Source organism: Phaethon lepturus, unplaced genomic scaffold, assembly GCF_000687285.1.
Source record: "Phaethon lepturus isolate BGI_N335 unplaced genomic scaffold, ASM68728v1 scaffold4903, whole genome shotgun sequence".
NCBI classification, from domain to species: domain Eukaryota; kingdom Metazoa; phylum Chordata; class Aves; order Phaethontiformes; family Phaethontidae; genus Phaethon; species Phaethon lepturus.
In genome coordinates, this window is record NW_010526833.1 from 238 (window position 1) to 15,047 (window position 14,810).

Sequence of the window (14,810 nt, forward strand, 5' to 3'; positions counted from 1 at the left end):
GCTCTGGGCTGGTGGACATGGGAGGAGCCATGTTTTCCGTGGGGTGGTTGTCTGAGATTGGAAGGGGTGGGATTTGCTTCAGGCTGTGGTGGGGAGAGGCAGTGTTTCCTGGGGATAGGGGCTACTTGGGCGGGATAGGAGCAGCCGCAGGGGGCTGAGGATGCGTTCCTTCCAAAGATAGATAAGGGAGAGGCCAGTGACTACTGTGGGGCAGAAGAGCTTCCTCGGGCTTGGTGCTGAGACAGTGTTCGTTCTGAAAAGGAGTGGGTCAGGATTTGCTCTGCATTTCTGAACTATTTTTCTGCCCACAGCAGCAGCATGAGGACCTGTCCGCAAAGAAGCTGCGGCTGACCAAGCCCAGCAAGTCAGCGGCACTCCATGTCGACCTGTGCAAAGCCACCTCACCTGCAGACGCCTTGCAGTACCTGCTGCAGTTTGCCAGGAAGCCTGTGGAAGTGGAGAGCGTGGAAGGGGTTGTCAGGATCCTGCTGGAGCATTATTACAAGGTAGTGAAGCTGTGAGCCAACGATACTTCCAGAATTCTCCTTCTGGTCTTGTTTTCTTGGGATTGAGTGTGGAACAGAGAGTCACAGTCTCCTGGTCCTACCTCAGTTGCCAACAGTGTGGGCTGTTGGAAGCCCTGTGTGAGGAGAGTGACTGTGGTCCTTTACCCGAGCGACTCCTGATCATGTTACTTGGTCCCTTTGCTGACAGTTTCAGGAGCCTGTGACAGGGATGTGACTATGTTATTCGTGCAGGTGGCCTGCATGATTAATCTTAAATTAACTTAATGAGGGACAAAGATGTGACAAGTTTTCCAGGGAACCTGGCTGCCCAGAGCTACCTTAACTTCATCTCTTACCTTGCTCCTAATTTCCTCTAGTAGTGGAGAAGTTTAGCTATTGCTTATGCTGTGGGCAAAGCACTTTAAAATGGCACTTCTGAAAAACTCAACAAAAAACCTCTTAACTGCTAAACAACAAATAAATAACAGAAGTAATATATGCTTTGTAGTATCCAGATATTCATTCTTCACTTGATAAAGCAAAACTTTGTTGCATCTGACAAAGCTGTACTGTAGGCTGAAACATTTCTCCTAAATGTCCTTGTGCTATTCTGTCTGTCTTTTTGCAGTTGAGTCTATTTTTCATTGAACTTTTCTTTGAACACTAAAACTCTAAGCTGCATTTTATCTATTTCTGCACTTTACCTGCTTTGGCTTGTATGTTGAGACTGTTTTGCTTTTTTTTTGGAAGGATACTTGTTTTAGTCCTTGGACTAGTCCCCACTCAAAGGAGTGTGCAACTTGGAGAACCTAACCTATTTCTTCTGTGAAGAAAACTGTGGTTCCTGATCAAATAGCGCAGGTTATTTGTGTTTTAAGTTTGTGTTGTAGCCTATTTTGGAAGAGAGACTCTTAAATCTATGGATGAGGTCACAGTTTCAGTGCACAACCTGTTATAGAAACTAGCTTTTAAAAAACATTGCAGTCCTGTAGCTGACATTATCTTACTTAAGGACAAAATTTTCTGAAGAACCGGTTTTTTAGTATCGCCATAAAACTTGCACTTAAACTGATCTTTCAGAACCTAAGCCTGGAAGCTGTAACTGCGGTGGAAGTTCTGTAACAATTTATTTGTTTGTAGTGCCATTGTTTCATTTAAGGTGGTGCTGCAGCCTTCTGCTCCTTCGTCCCTTTATATTATGATAGGGCAGTTCCCAAACAGTCCTGATGGCCTCTGAAATGGATCAGAAATATAATCTGGCTTTTTCTTTTCTCTCCAGTTTTCACCCATAGTTCCCATTGCCCTGCCAACAGTTGAATCAACACAGCTGAGCAGGGGGCATGTTGCAGTGTTGGGGGGAAAGCCAGGGTGACAGGATGCTGTAAGCTGGTGTTGCCATCAGTGATGATGTGTCCTCAAACAGATGCGTGAGGTGATCCTGAAAGTCTGTTCCTGACTCCTGAGGGTGGTCAGCTTGGAGGATTGAAGGTCAGAGGCACCTTCACTTCCTGGTGTTTTGGTTGTGGATATGGCAATCAGACCTGTAAACTAAAAGTTTCTTTAATTTCCTGCTGACAAACCATTAGAAGGAGGGAGAAAATGCCCTCTGGGATGGGATGCTACTCATAACTCGACAGTAACATTGCAGACATTATTTGTAAGGCTATTAAAAGTGCCTTTATAAGTGTCCTTTTCAAAATCATTGACGACTTCTGTATTCATGGAGAGGATTGTCCTTTTATTAAAAGAATGTGAGTAACGGAGAGTACAACCAATGTGTAAACACCACAATACTGTGCAAATCCGCATTTTACCACTGATGTAAGTAGTCCAGTGACCGCAACCATTGTTCAAGCATGTAATTTTGACCCTGAAAAGAGAAAATGCTTCTCAGCTCAACTGAAGAAATTACTCCCACGGGTATCATATTTGTCACTTAGGGGGTATGTGTGACGCTGAAGTCTCTCCTAAACACTGTTGACAGATGTAAAAGTTGTAACTGTAAAATTTCTGCACCTGTTGAAAGGTGTAATATTTATAATTGTAATATTTCTGCACCTCTGTGTTCAACGTTGCACAATTGTTTGGTAAGACCTAAGTATGAAATCCAGACTTCTTGTCTTTCTAGCTGGTATTGGATATCTTTGGCAATACAGTGAAAGAGAGAGCTTCCAGTTATGACCACAAGTCTTCTGTGCATGAGTCTGTATAAGACTCAAAATAATAACTCTGTGAAATGCATGAACTTTTGAAATTAATTTAAATTTAATACTAGTTTGTGAAGCCCATTACTATAATTTTCACCTGTGGCAGGTTTTGCTGTTGCTTAAATGAGCAGATGTATGCTGCGAACATATGCTTCTATTGTTTTCTTTTTTACATTGCTATGTTGGGTTTCTTTTGAAAAAGACTGGCAGGATTGCTCCCCGCTGTTAAGAGAAACAGTTGTTTTCTGTATCCTACATAACCTTGCTGCTTAGCAAAGATCAAGAGACCATCAGTCTCAGTTCATCTTCTAAAATTCTCCCATTTGTTTGTTAAAAACTTGCAAAGATATTAACATTATTGACATTGAATTTTCCGGCTTCTTGAAAACTTGGTTTATTTAAACTGTAACTTTTCAAACAATATGAATGTAATTTTGTGTAATTATGAGTACAAGAATCATTTTGAAATGTACTGGAAGCTGCCACATAAACTTTCTAGTATGGTTAATTTTCTGTGGGGTATGCTGTGGACATATGGAGGAGGAGGTAGCCTAACAGTAAAATTCAGACCTTTGTGCTGAATTGTATATGGGTCCTGCCAGCGTGTAGTGTCTTATGCTCCTCACACTGGAAAATGAATGAGGGTGTCTGCTGTTTTCTTCCAGGAGAACGATGCCTCTGTAAGATTAAAGATTGCTTCCTTGTTGGGCTTGTTATCAAAGACTGCAGGATTTTCCCCAGACTGCATTATGGACGACGCCATTAACACGCTTCAAAATGAGAGTAAGTCTTGCTTTTCAGGTGGTGCTTGAGGTCAAGGCAGAATCACATTGTCTTTTAAGCATTGAGGACAGTGTCAGCGCCCTTACATCTGAAGTGTATATGTGGGAATTGTCGCTCAGTATTTATTTTCTGCTTTTGTGAATGGTGACAGACAATACCATGTTCTGAGGAGGAGAAAAATGTTCCTCAGACTTGCCTGCCATATACCTTTGTTTTAAGGGAGTATAAAGTTTGCTTTTGCATTGCCACATGAGAGCTGTTGCTTCTGAGGTGCTCTGTTTTAGAGGACAGTCTTGCTTAAAGTGGAATCTTCTTTGGAGTATTTTCCTTATCATGCTGTGGGCCAGCTCATCAGAGCTAGTACAAGAAGGCCTTAGTTGATTAGCATTGTCTTTGTAATTAGACAGGAAAGTATAGGTTGTCCAAGAAGGTCCCATCGAAGCCTTCTCTTCTCCAGGCTGAACCCCCCCAGCTCTCCCAGCCTCTCCTCACAGCAGAGCTGTTCCAGCCCTTGGAGCATTTTGGTGGCCTCCTCTGGCCCTGCTCCAACAGGTCCATGTCTCTCCTGTGCTGAGGGCTCCAGAGCTGGACGCAGCACTGCAGGGGGGTCTCTCCAGAGCGGGGCAGAGGGGCAGAATCCCCTCCCTCGCCCTGCTGGCCACGCTGCTTTGGGTGCAGCCCAGGAGATGGTTGACCTTCTGGGCTGCGAGCGCACGTTGCCGGCTCATGTCCAACTATTCACCCACCACCAGGACCCCCAAGTCCTTCTCCATGGGGCTGCTCTCCATCCCTTCACCCCCCAGCCTGTGCTGATACTGGGGCTTGCTCTGACCCAGGTGCAGGACCCTGCCCTTGGCCTTGTTGAACCTCATGAGATTCCCAAGGGCTCATTCCTTGAGGTTGTCCAGGTCCCTCTGGATGGCATCCTGTCCCTCAGGTGTGTCAACTGCACCACTCAGCTTGGTGTTGTCTGCCAACTTGCTGAGGGTGCCCTTAATCCCACTGTCTATGTCATTGATGAAGATATTAAACAGTATTGGTTCCAGTACACACCCTTGAGGCACACCGCTTGCTCCGGGTTTCCACTCGGACACTGAGCTGTTGACCAACTCATTGGGCATGGCCGTCCAGCTAATACCTTATCCATCTAATGATCAATCTGTCAAACCCTTATCTGTCCAATTTAGAGGTAAGAATGTTGCAGTGGTCCAGGTGCACAATAGGGTAGGTGCGAGTGAGCAGTGAAGGCTCACTGCATACCAGGCTGTACCAACAGGAGTGTAGCCAACAGATCAAGGGATGAGATCATTCGCTTTTACTCAGAACTGGTTAGGCCACATCTGGAATACCGCATCCAGTTTTGAGCTCCCCAGTACCAGATGAGTGCTGGTAAGGTTGAGCAACTTCTGTAGATGGCCACTGAGGTGATTGGGGGCTGGAGTACATGTTGTGCAAGGAGAAACTGAGGGAACTGGGCTGGTTTTGCCCTCTGAAAGGAGAAGGCTTCAGGAGGACCTTCAAACCTGGAGGAGTCTACATCACCTACAGCGACTCTGTAGCTAGTGAGGAGTTCAGTAAAGAGGTATGTAGCCTGTCACTGTTTTGTTTTGCAGAGTCTCACCAAGTCCTTGCTCAACTGTTGGACACCCTGTTGGTGATTGGCACAAAACTCACAGAGAATCCGTCTGTCAGAATGAGACTGGTAGAGGTAGCCTGCAAGGTAAAGAGGCCTCCCAGGGGCAGGAGAAAAAAACTACGTAGTCAGTGTTTAAATTATTTTCATTTTTCTCAACAAACTGTTACGATGCTAACATTTTTTAACTGCTAAGAATCTTAGAATGATTAGTTGTTTTGAAGGAGTGAAAGAACAATAAGAATCCAGCTACATCCATTCTTCTCTTCCGTGCCACAGCATCTGACGGATTCTTCCCATGGTGTAAGAAATAAGTGTCTTCAGTTAATCGGCTGTCTTGGACCAGTGGAAAAAGGTGTTGCAAAAGAAGCTGAAAGCCAGGCTGCCAAAGATGTCCAGAAGATAATAGGAGATCATTTTAATGACCAGGACCCTCGTGTTAGGACAGCAGCTATAAAAGCCATGGTAAGGATTGCTGGTAGAGTGGAATAACTTGTTTGGGGTTATATAAGGAAGCTGGTAAGGGGTTGCAAACTGATCCAAAGATGTTTGAATTAGACAGTATTTAATTAACTTAGTTACTAAGTCCATTTAACGTATCAAAATTACGTGGAAAAATAAGCTAGGTCTTGAAATATGAGAGTAATGTGAGATCTCAAAGGGCATTTTAGTGATTCATAACAATTTCTGTTTCAGCTACAGCTGAAGAAGCTATTCAATTTGATTTTTTTTTTTTTTTTTTAAATTGAGTGTATGTAGACTCTTACTTTTAGTGAGGAATCTGTATTTCTCAATTCAGCATTGGTTTCCGCAATAACAATAAGCTACTAGTACTCCAAAATATAGATAGCTGCTTATGACAGGAAACCTGTGATAAAACCAGAAGGAGTTTTGGTTGTTTTTAAACAACATTTATGTTTTGCCCCATGCCCATGTTCATTAGCACACTCTAACTGTTTCTGAGATTTACTGGTTTTCATGTGGGCTGGAGTGTTGTGACCCTTCAGAGGTTTTTAGCTTTGCAGAAATGCAGGCAAAAACCACGCACTTGAGAATTCTGCTTAATGTGAGTTGTATGTGGGTATATAGAAGTTTCTCTAATTACCCTTACAGTTTGTAACAGTGTCCCATCTGACACAATGGTGTGAACAAGGGTATTTGAGTTAATGATGTTAAACTGCAAAGAAGCAGGATGCATTTGAGGAGATCAGATTGCACTTGAATCTGTCAGGGATCTCCCTCTGCTGGAGGTTGCCCTCATCCTTCATTTTCATTCCATTCTGATTTTTGTTGGTACAATTTTTTTAAAGTCATTTGAGTGACTTTTACAATGCCACTCAAGCAAATCCTTAGCAAGATTTATGACCTTGAATTTATAATTAGAACACAAAGTCAACTGTCTGTCTGTAGTTTGAAGCATGGAAACACCCCGAATGAACTCACGGTCACTACTTCTAGGGTTCTTGATCACAGTTTTCCTTGCTACTGTGTGTGGGTCTTTGTTGTATTTGTTTTGGTTTGGTTTTCCTTGAATTTTGGCACTGGCATGCTTTACTATTGAAGAAGTGGATATAGAAAAGCAACTGTTTCCTTTCTTCTTGATAGCATTCAACCAGTTATTATCCCTGTGTTTAGAAGTCAAATTCATGATACTGCTTTATTCCAGATAGAAGCAATGTTTATTAGGACAGTTTTTGCCATTCCTCTGGTTTGGTAATTGAATAGGTTTACAGGGAATGAAAACTCATTGGCAATGCTACTTTTGGGTCTGTATTTCAGGAGTGGTAGTAAACTAATTATTTTGAAGATACCTATGTCTGTTGTAATTTTAGTTGAATATGGCTAACATTAAACAATTGTTTGAAGGTTTGGAGAATGGGCAGACTATGTATTTATATAAATCGTATTTTCCTAATCAATTAAAGTATGAATGGCTGTGAAATTTAAAAAAAATTATACTGAAGTCAAGATTATTACTTAAAATACCTATGGCCAAGATAATGAAATATTTTAATTACAGCAGCAATCAAGAAATACAAGCAACTAAGTTTACTCAAAGCAGAAAAAACAGCAGTGAAAACTTAGTCTGTGTCACTTAAACCTATAGTTAAACTTTCTTGTGGTTTTTTTTTTGTTTTTTCTGTAGCTGCAGCTTCATGAAAGAGGATTGAAATTACAGCAGGCTATTTACAGTCAGGTAAAACCTTGTATTAATTTGTATTTATTTTGTACTTGTTTGCATATCTTGCTTTTTAGATTCTGTGACAATATGCTTTGACAGGAGGAGGGCATTGAATAGAGGTGGAGTATTTTGCACTTAGGTTGCCTGTGTTCCTTATTGTCCTATGGCAGTGGAAATAAAAATATGTTTTGTGTCTTGTTGTGCCTAAATGCGCTAAAGCCTATGCTTTGATTGGAATACACTTTATTGAGGGACATAATCATAGGAAGGGCAAGGCATTATGCAGTCATTACTGTCATCTGGCAATCTCGAAGTCTTAAAGACTTGTTCATTGGAGAGTACACATTAAGCCCATGTTTGTTATGTCAGGAAGGTTGCGTAGCTGAAGCCTGTATCAAGGTAGTCCTAGTACAGATTCACATTTTGTGCTTCCAGCATAGTACAGGCAATTCTGGAGTTCTTCAGCATGTGCCTGACGGACTTTATTAGGACTAGTCTACCTAATGAAATGTGGAAATACTAGAGAGTGGAATGGAAGACTGAATTTTATACTAGGGAGTGGAATGGAAGACTGAATTTTATAATCTGTCCTAACTGATTCATGGTAAGGTTACTAACTGCAGTGTGGAAAGTGAATGACAGCTCAGATGGAGATGTTTCAGGTATATTGGACTGTGAATCTTCTTTCAGGCCTGCAAGCTGTTGGCAGATGATTATGAGCAAGTGCGCAGTGCTGCAGTTCAGCTAATTTGGGTCCTTAGTCAACTTTATCCTGAAAGGTATGTGGTGTATGCAAACTGACTAAAATGATTGGCACAGTAACCACCCTAATCACGAGAGTTTTGTGCCGGTGCGTCTCAGGAGTAGCTGTTAGAAAACTGATGTGCACAAATTGCCGATACCCGATAAACATGCACTGCTCCGGATTAAGTTGTGGTTCTTGATATTTTTTGCACATCCGTAGGAATTCCACAGAGTTATTTCTTGCTTGATGCCATCCAGCATGGCATAGGATTGACATACTCATTGGTGTTTCTCTATGTTAGCATCGTCCCGATTCCTTCTTCTAACGAAGAAATTCGCTTGGTTGATGATGCATTTGGAAAAATTTGTCATATGGTTAGCGATGGTTCCTGGGTTGTTAGAGTACAAGCTGCTAAGTTATTGGTAAGTTATTCTCTATCTGAAAATAATTCATCTTATGTTACTTTACTTTTCATGTATATTTGAAAAGAAATGGGAGGATGTTTAAAAACTGTATAGGTAAATTTCTAGCAAAATTCTGGGAAGAAAGAAATGAGGGAGGTTGAGGAGACCTGAAAGTTTCTCAGCTGAACTCTGCAGCAATTCTTTCCTTGAGAGTAGAGGATTGAGTATCCAAGAAAAAAGCACATACTTGTCATAATCCTCTCCCTCTGCTTCTTCAGCACAGGACATGTAAATCAGCTGAACTCAAGAAAGACCATATGAACCTCAGTGGGAAAATAAGATGTTCTGACTGTCTTAAGTAAACTTATTTAGACTCTGACATATGGTAGTGTCAGGCGTTGTGTAAAGCTATTAGAATGAGTGGATAAGGTTGGATTCCATGTTGGGATAAGTCAGGAAATTATATGGTGTAATTTAGAATAATCTTGTTTCTTCTGTTTGATCCCCCGCCCCCCCCCCCCCCTTATTTTCTTTATGGTTCCATGCAACAAGTTAGCTCCCATTTCTTAGAGCAGACCCTTGACAAGAAGCTTATGTCCGATCTGAGGGTATGTAAATGTTTGGGTTTGTTTTTACTGTGTGTAGTGTACTAAAATTGCACAACAGGTATGTTAGTGTTGAGTGTGTTTGTTTACCATGTCTTTGCCTTAGGGCTGCTGAGAGTTAATTGATGATGACAAGTTTTCTTTTAGATTAAAGTCAATGAAGCAATTGCTAGTTTTAGATTTCGTTATCCGAGAATGTAATAAACAGCTCTAGGCTATTCAGGTTTCGCAGATGAGAGGTAAACGTTTGTGGTGTTCTGACAGTCTTTTGGCTAAAAGCTTTATTTATTGTGTACGGAAAGACTGCATCCTAGTTATAGGAGCAAGCTTATGGAAACATCCTGCAAGATCTGACTGGTAGACCTACACATGTTTCAAGAGACATGAGTAGCTAGAGGCTGGGACTCCTGAGCCCTATGAGCAAAACTTCAGTAAAATTCCTTCCTTAAGCAACTTGCTCGAGGTATAACATTCAGTTTTTCTGTTTATGAAAGAATGATGAAGCTAGAGCTGCTAGTTTTTGTGAGGTGCTTTGTAAAGTCCATTAAAGAAAGTGCTGCACAGCTTTTTTTACAGTGCAGGGGGAAAGGAGATGGACTAGCAAGCATGCTGAAAGAATATCACATTTTACGAATTGCTGAATGTTGTGAAGTATCAATAGTCATTAAAGAATTTAATTGCAGTTTAACAAGTTGAACTGCAAAGTGATAGCATCTCTTTTTTGTTGATCAGTTATTGAATACTTAACTGACCCAGTTTGGCTGTTCCTATAATGGATGTCTAAGAATTAAAGTATTTTAGAACGATAGAATCATAGAATGGTTTGGGAGGGACCTTAAACATCATCTAGTTCCAAATCCCTGCCATGGGCTCGAACACTTTCCACTAGACCTGGTTGTGCAAAGCCCCATCCAACCTGGCTTTGAACACTTCCAAGGAATGGGGCATCTGCAACTTCTCTGGGCAGCCTGTGCTAGTGCCTCACCACCCTCATAGTGAAGAATTTCTTTCTTCCTTATATCTAGTCTAAATCTACCCTCTTTCAGTTTAAAGCCATTACCCCTTGTCCTATCACTACACGCCCTTGTAAAAAGTCCCTCTCCAGCTTTTTTTGTAGGCCCTCTCTAAGTCCTGACAGGCTGCAAGAAGGTCTCCCCGGAGCCTTCTCTGCTCCAGGCTGAACCCCGCCAGCTCTCCCAGCCTCTCCTCACAGCAGAACTGTTCCAGCCCTCGGAGCATTTTGGTGGCCTCCTCTGGCCCCACTCCAACAGGTCCATGTCTCTCCTGTGCCGAGGGCTCCAGAGCTGGATGCAGCACTGCAGGGGGGTCTCCCCCGAGCCGGGCAGAGGGGCAGAATCCCCTCCCTTGCTGGCCATGCTGCTTTGGATGAAGCTCAGGATACATCAATTAGTTATTATCCTTTCCCAATATCGAAAGTATAAAGTGTTACTGGCAATTGGAAATATTCATAGAAGAGAAGGTATTTTTTGCTTTTCTTAGCACTTGCATGTGTCTGTCAATGTCTAAGCCTCTAGCTACTTCTATTTTAAAATCCAAGAAAGCCATTTAATATTTTGTTTGGTCATCTTTAAAGTTTACTGTGGTTGTAACTGAAAAACTTGTTTGGACAGAGGAAGCGCACTGCACATGAACGAGCCAAAGAGCTCTACAGCTCTGGAGAATTTTCAAGTGGCAGAAAATGGGGAGACGATGCTCCCAAAGAAGAAATCGATACGGGTGCTGTAAACTTGATTGAATCAGGAGCTTGTGGGGCCTTTGTTCATGGCCTGGAAGATGAGATGTATGGTAAGTGTTAATTTACTATGGAATGATTGAAGGAGGATATGTGTGCTGGCTAATAAGCTTTGGGGTTTTTTGGTCAAAATAGATTGCTTGACTATTGTGTTTGGGTTTTTTTAATGAATCATGACTTTAGGGTGGTGGGGTTTTTATTCCTTTGTGACCTCTGATATGGCAGTTGTTTCAGAGATGCTAGAGTGTTGCATAGAATTTTGGATAGAAAAGTCCCATTGAGTAGCCAAAAACAAATAGCTTTCTATAAATGGTAAAGTTTTCATAAAATATCTGGTAAGAAGTGGTTGCTTATGTTATTCAGAAACCCACTGGGTTTATTTTTTTTAACTGACTTAAATTTAACAGTTTCATGTGGCTCTAAATTGGCAACATCAGCTGCTGCTGTTTGAAATTGGTGTTTTCTCTGCAGGAAGGAAAATCGAATTTTATAGAACTTGTTTAAAACATGGCATTACAAGAAACCTGTGTCCACGGAGCCCAGTAATCATTCATTCTGTAAATAGAATGAATGATCAGCAGCTTCCATCCTAGCAAAGGTTAGAACTAGTGGAGACAAACCCACACATTTTTCAAAATATTTCAGAATCCAACAGCCACAACAAACAGAAGTTTTCTTCTTCTATTTTCCAACCCAATTTTATCCTTAGCCAATTTATACCTATTTGTTCTTAGATAGTGGTAGGCTTCAGATTAAACAGTTGTTGCTTTTCTCAGGGACTGGCTTCCCTAATCAATTAATAGACACCTTTCATTTTGCAAGGGGCTAAACAGGCTAGACTCCTTCTAGTCTCTGCTGTTGTGGCAGTCCAGTGAACTTCCCACTGACTGGAGAAGGAGAAAGATAACCCCCATTTTTAAAAAGGGAGAAAAGGAAGATGTGGGAAACGTCAGTCAGTCAGTCTCACCTTTGTGCCCAGCAAGATCGTGGAGCAGATCTTCCTGGAAACTACGCTGAGGCATATGGAAAATAAGGAGGTGTAAGGGCAAATTGTGCCTGATAAATGGTGGCCTTTTACGATGGCGTTACAGTGTTGGTGGATAAGGGAAGAGTGACTGACATTACCTACCTGGACTTGTGCTAAGCATTTGACATTGTCCTACATGGCATCCCTGTCTTTAGATTGGAGAGAGATGGATTTGATTGGATGGACTGCTTGGTGGATAAGGAACTGGCCAGGTGGTCGCACTCAAAAGAGTTGCAGTCAATGGCTCGATGTCCAAGTGGAGACCAGTGATGAGTGGCGTTCCTCAGGGTTCGGTATCGGGACCGGCACTGTTTAGCATCTTTGGCAACATGGAGAGTGGGATTGAGTGCACCTTCAGCAAGTTTGCCAGCAACACTAAGCTGTGTGGTGCAGTCAACACACTGGAGGGAAGGGATGCCATCCAGAAGGGCCTTGACAGGCTTGAGCAGTGTGCCCATGCGACCCTCATGAGGTTCAACAAGGCCAAGTGTAAGGTCCTGCACATCAGTCGGGGCAATCCTAAGCACAAACACAGGCTGGGTGGAGAATGGATTGAGAGCAACCCTGAGGGGAAGGACTTGGGGTTGTTGGTTGATGAGAAGCTCAACATGAGCCAGCAACGTGCGCCTGCAATGTAGAAAGCCAACCATATCCTGGGCTGCACTCAAAGCAGGGGGCTTGGAACTAGATGATCTTTAAGGTCCCTTCCAACGCAAACCATTCAGTGGTATAAAAGCTTTCCTCTTGGCCAGCTAGAATGTGTTATTCTTGAAAACTGGTGAGTAGATCTGTATGTTTTCAGGTACTTAAATTTCAGGTGAGGTCTTGCTTACGTTTTTAGCAATATTATTGATAATTGGTTTTGGTAATGGTAATACCTGTGTTCTAAGATCACACTTACCTGTCCCACAGTGCTATTGTGTTGGTCTCTTGTGGTCTTGCTATGATGGACTTGGACACCATAGTCTCCTTCCAGCAGATTATATCTGATCTGTTCTTCTAAGCAGGGTGAATTGTTGTGAGTGTCAAACTGGAACACAGGCATTCTTCAGCTCCTAGGTTTGGCTGTAGCATTGACCATGCTGATGGCCTCAGGGAAGTCTGTGTGCTAACCTTTCTAGCCCAACTTTCCTGTAGGTAAAGTGAAGATTTGTATTTCTTAAAGCTATTGAGAATGGCTGGTATTTGCATAGAACCATGAAAATGCCAAGCTCTGAATGTTATTCCTGAATTTGCTTCTGATGTTACTGGAAGGACGAGGCTAAATTAGAAAGTACAAAACCATCATAACAAAAATATTGCTGTAGATTGTGTTGTAAAAGTTGGTGTATTGTTCCGTGACTCCTGCAAATAAAAGCCTGTTTTCCTAATAGCTGAACTCTCCCTGAAGTCTAAAAAGGCAACTTTGGTTTTTTTCCTGACTAAGAGTAAAAAATTTTTCACTGTTTCAGTCCGTTGACCTGTGAAGCACATTGTCTGGTTTGCTGTGCCGTAGGTCTTGTGGCAGTACGGTGCTATTAGGGGGTGCTGATAACGTGGACAAATGTGGAATATACACAGATCTTTAAATAATGTAAATCTCTTCCTCCACTGCAGCATTTTTAAATACTGCTGAGCTCTCTTCTTCCTTGCTTGCAACACTGCTTCATTTTGTGAATTCCATGTTGTAACTTAAATCTAAATTAGTGTGTGAGCTTATGAAAGCAATATTGGCAAAATGTTTTTCTTCTCTAATACCTTGGTCTTAATGACCACGGAGACTCGTAGCTGTGACAAAAGCTTCATTACTGAATAAGCAGGGGTCTTGGCTGTGTTTGCATTTTTCTACTTAATCAGAATCATCAAGAATCAAATATGTTCTTTAAGAACAATAAGCCTAAAAGCTACACATAAATTTAAGTAAATGTTTTCAAGATGAGCTAATTTGAATGAAAAATAAAAGTATGCTTAAAACAATAACTTTTGCAAGACATCAGATTAATTCTTATTTATGTGCTGGGATCCTAAAAATGTTATGGAAGCTAGCGAGGATGGCTGCAGGGAAGACACTCTCATCTCCACTTAAACTTGTTATATTTGGGTGTTCTTCAAATTCCTGCTACGTTTCACAGCATGAATGCACTCTGGACACCTTTTGATGCTTTTTTGCTTAAATTCTGAATAACTTTTTAATAATTAGGTAGCACCTTTTTCCTTTCTTTTGAGGAATCCAAAGTCATGAAGCAGAGGAATTTAATTCTGTTTACTGCTGAAATGCCGATATTCTAGGGCTTTTCAGCAATTCATAAAGTGCTACATAGCAAGTTAAAAATGCAGTGAATGCTCTGAGCAATTAAAATGTCAGGAAGAATAAAACAAGGAGAGTTTAATTATATAGATTAGTTTTCTTAAGATACCAGGGTTATAGCTACACTTGCAAAACATGCTATGAAATACGTAATATTTATTGCTGGATAGGAGACCTATTTTTCAGCTGCAAGTCCCTCTGCAAATGCTTACGACAGCAGCGCGCACGCTGTATTAGAGGTGAGGCTTCTGATTTGAAGACTTACCTGTGAAAAGGTCCCTAATGGCATGGGTCTTTGCTTGGTCTCCATCATCTTCAGGGTTTCCTTCGCATCTCCTGCCCTTAGCCTAGTCCTTGAGTATTATGATGCCTGTCTGTTGGGTAGTTACGTCCTTTTAAACAGCACTAACAAGTCCCTCCCTCTCTTTTAATAGAGGTTCGAATTGCTGCCGTTGAAGCGCTTTGTATGTTGGCTCAGTCCTCACCTTCTTTTGCGGAGAAATGCCTGGATTTTTTGGTTGACATGTTCAATGACGAAATTGAGGAGGTGAGATTGCAGTCAATACACACAATGAGAAAAATTTCCAACAACATCACACTGCGGGAAGATCAGCTGGATACTGTGTTAGCTGTCTTGGAGGTAAGAAATTCTTGAGGAGGAAAAAAATTGCATTCCTG

At 41.7% G+C, this 14,810-nt stretch overlaps 1 protein-coding gene across 1 annotated transcript in view; it reads left to right on the forward strand.

Moving 5' to 3' along the window:
* Positions 1 to 311: 311 nt before the first annotated feature.
* INTS4 (integrator complex subunit 4) overlaps positions 312 to 14,810 on the forward strand; it is a gene marked incomplete at its 5' end in the record, with an annotated part of 38,331 nt that continues 23,832 nt past the window's right edge. Inside the window, 10 exons of the mRNA XM_010283178.1 lie at positions 312 to 506; positions 3,379 to 3,496; positions 5,110 to 5,216; positions 5,409 to 5,594; positions 7,276 to 7,326; positions 8,002 to 8,090; positions 8,358 to 8,478; positions 8,997 to 9,068; positions 10,697 to 10,871; positions 14,567 to 14,772. Coding sequence (XP_010281480.1) covers positions 312 to 506; positions 3,379 to 3,496; positions 5,110 to 5,216; positions 5,409 to 5,594; positions 7,276 to 7,326; positions 8,002 to 8,090; positions 8,358 to 8,478; positions 8,997 to 9,068; positions 10,697 to 10,871; positions 14,567 to 14,772 — 1,320 coding nt within the window. The remainder of the gene's footprint in view (positions 507 to 3,378; positions 3,497 to 5,109; positions 5,217 to 5,408; positions 5,595 to 7,275; positions 7,327 to 8,001; positions 8,091 to 8,357; positions 8,479 to 8,996; positions 9,069 to 10,696; positions 10,872 to 14,566; positions 14,773 to 14,810) is intronic.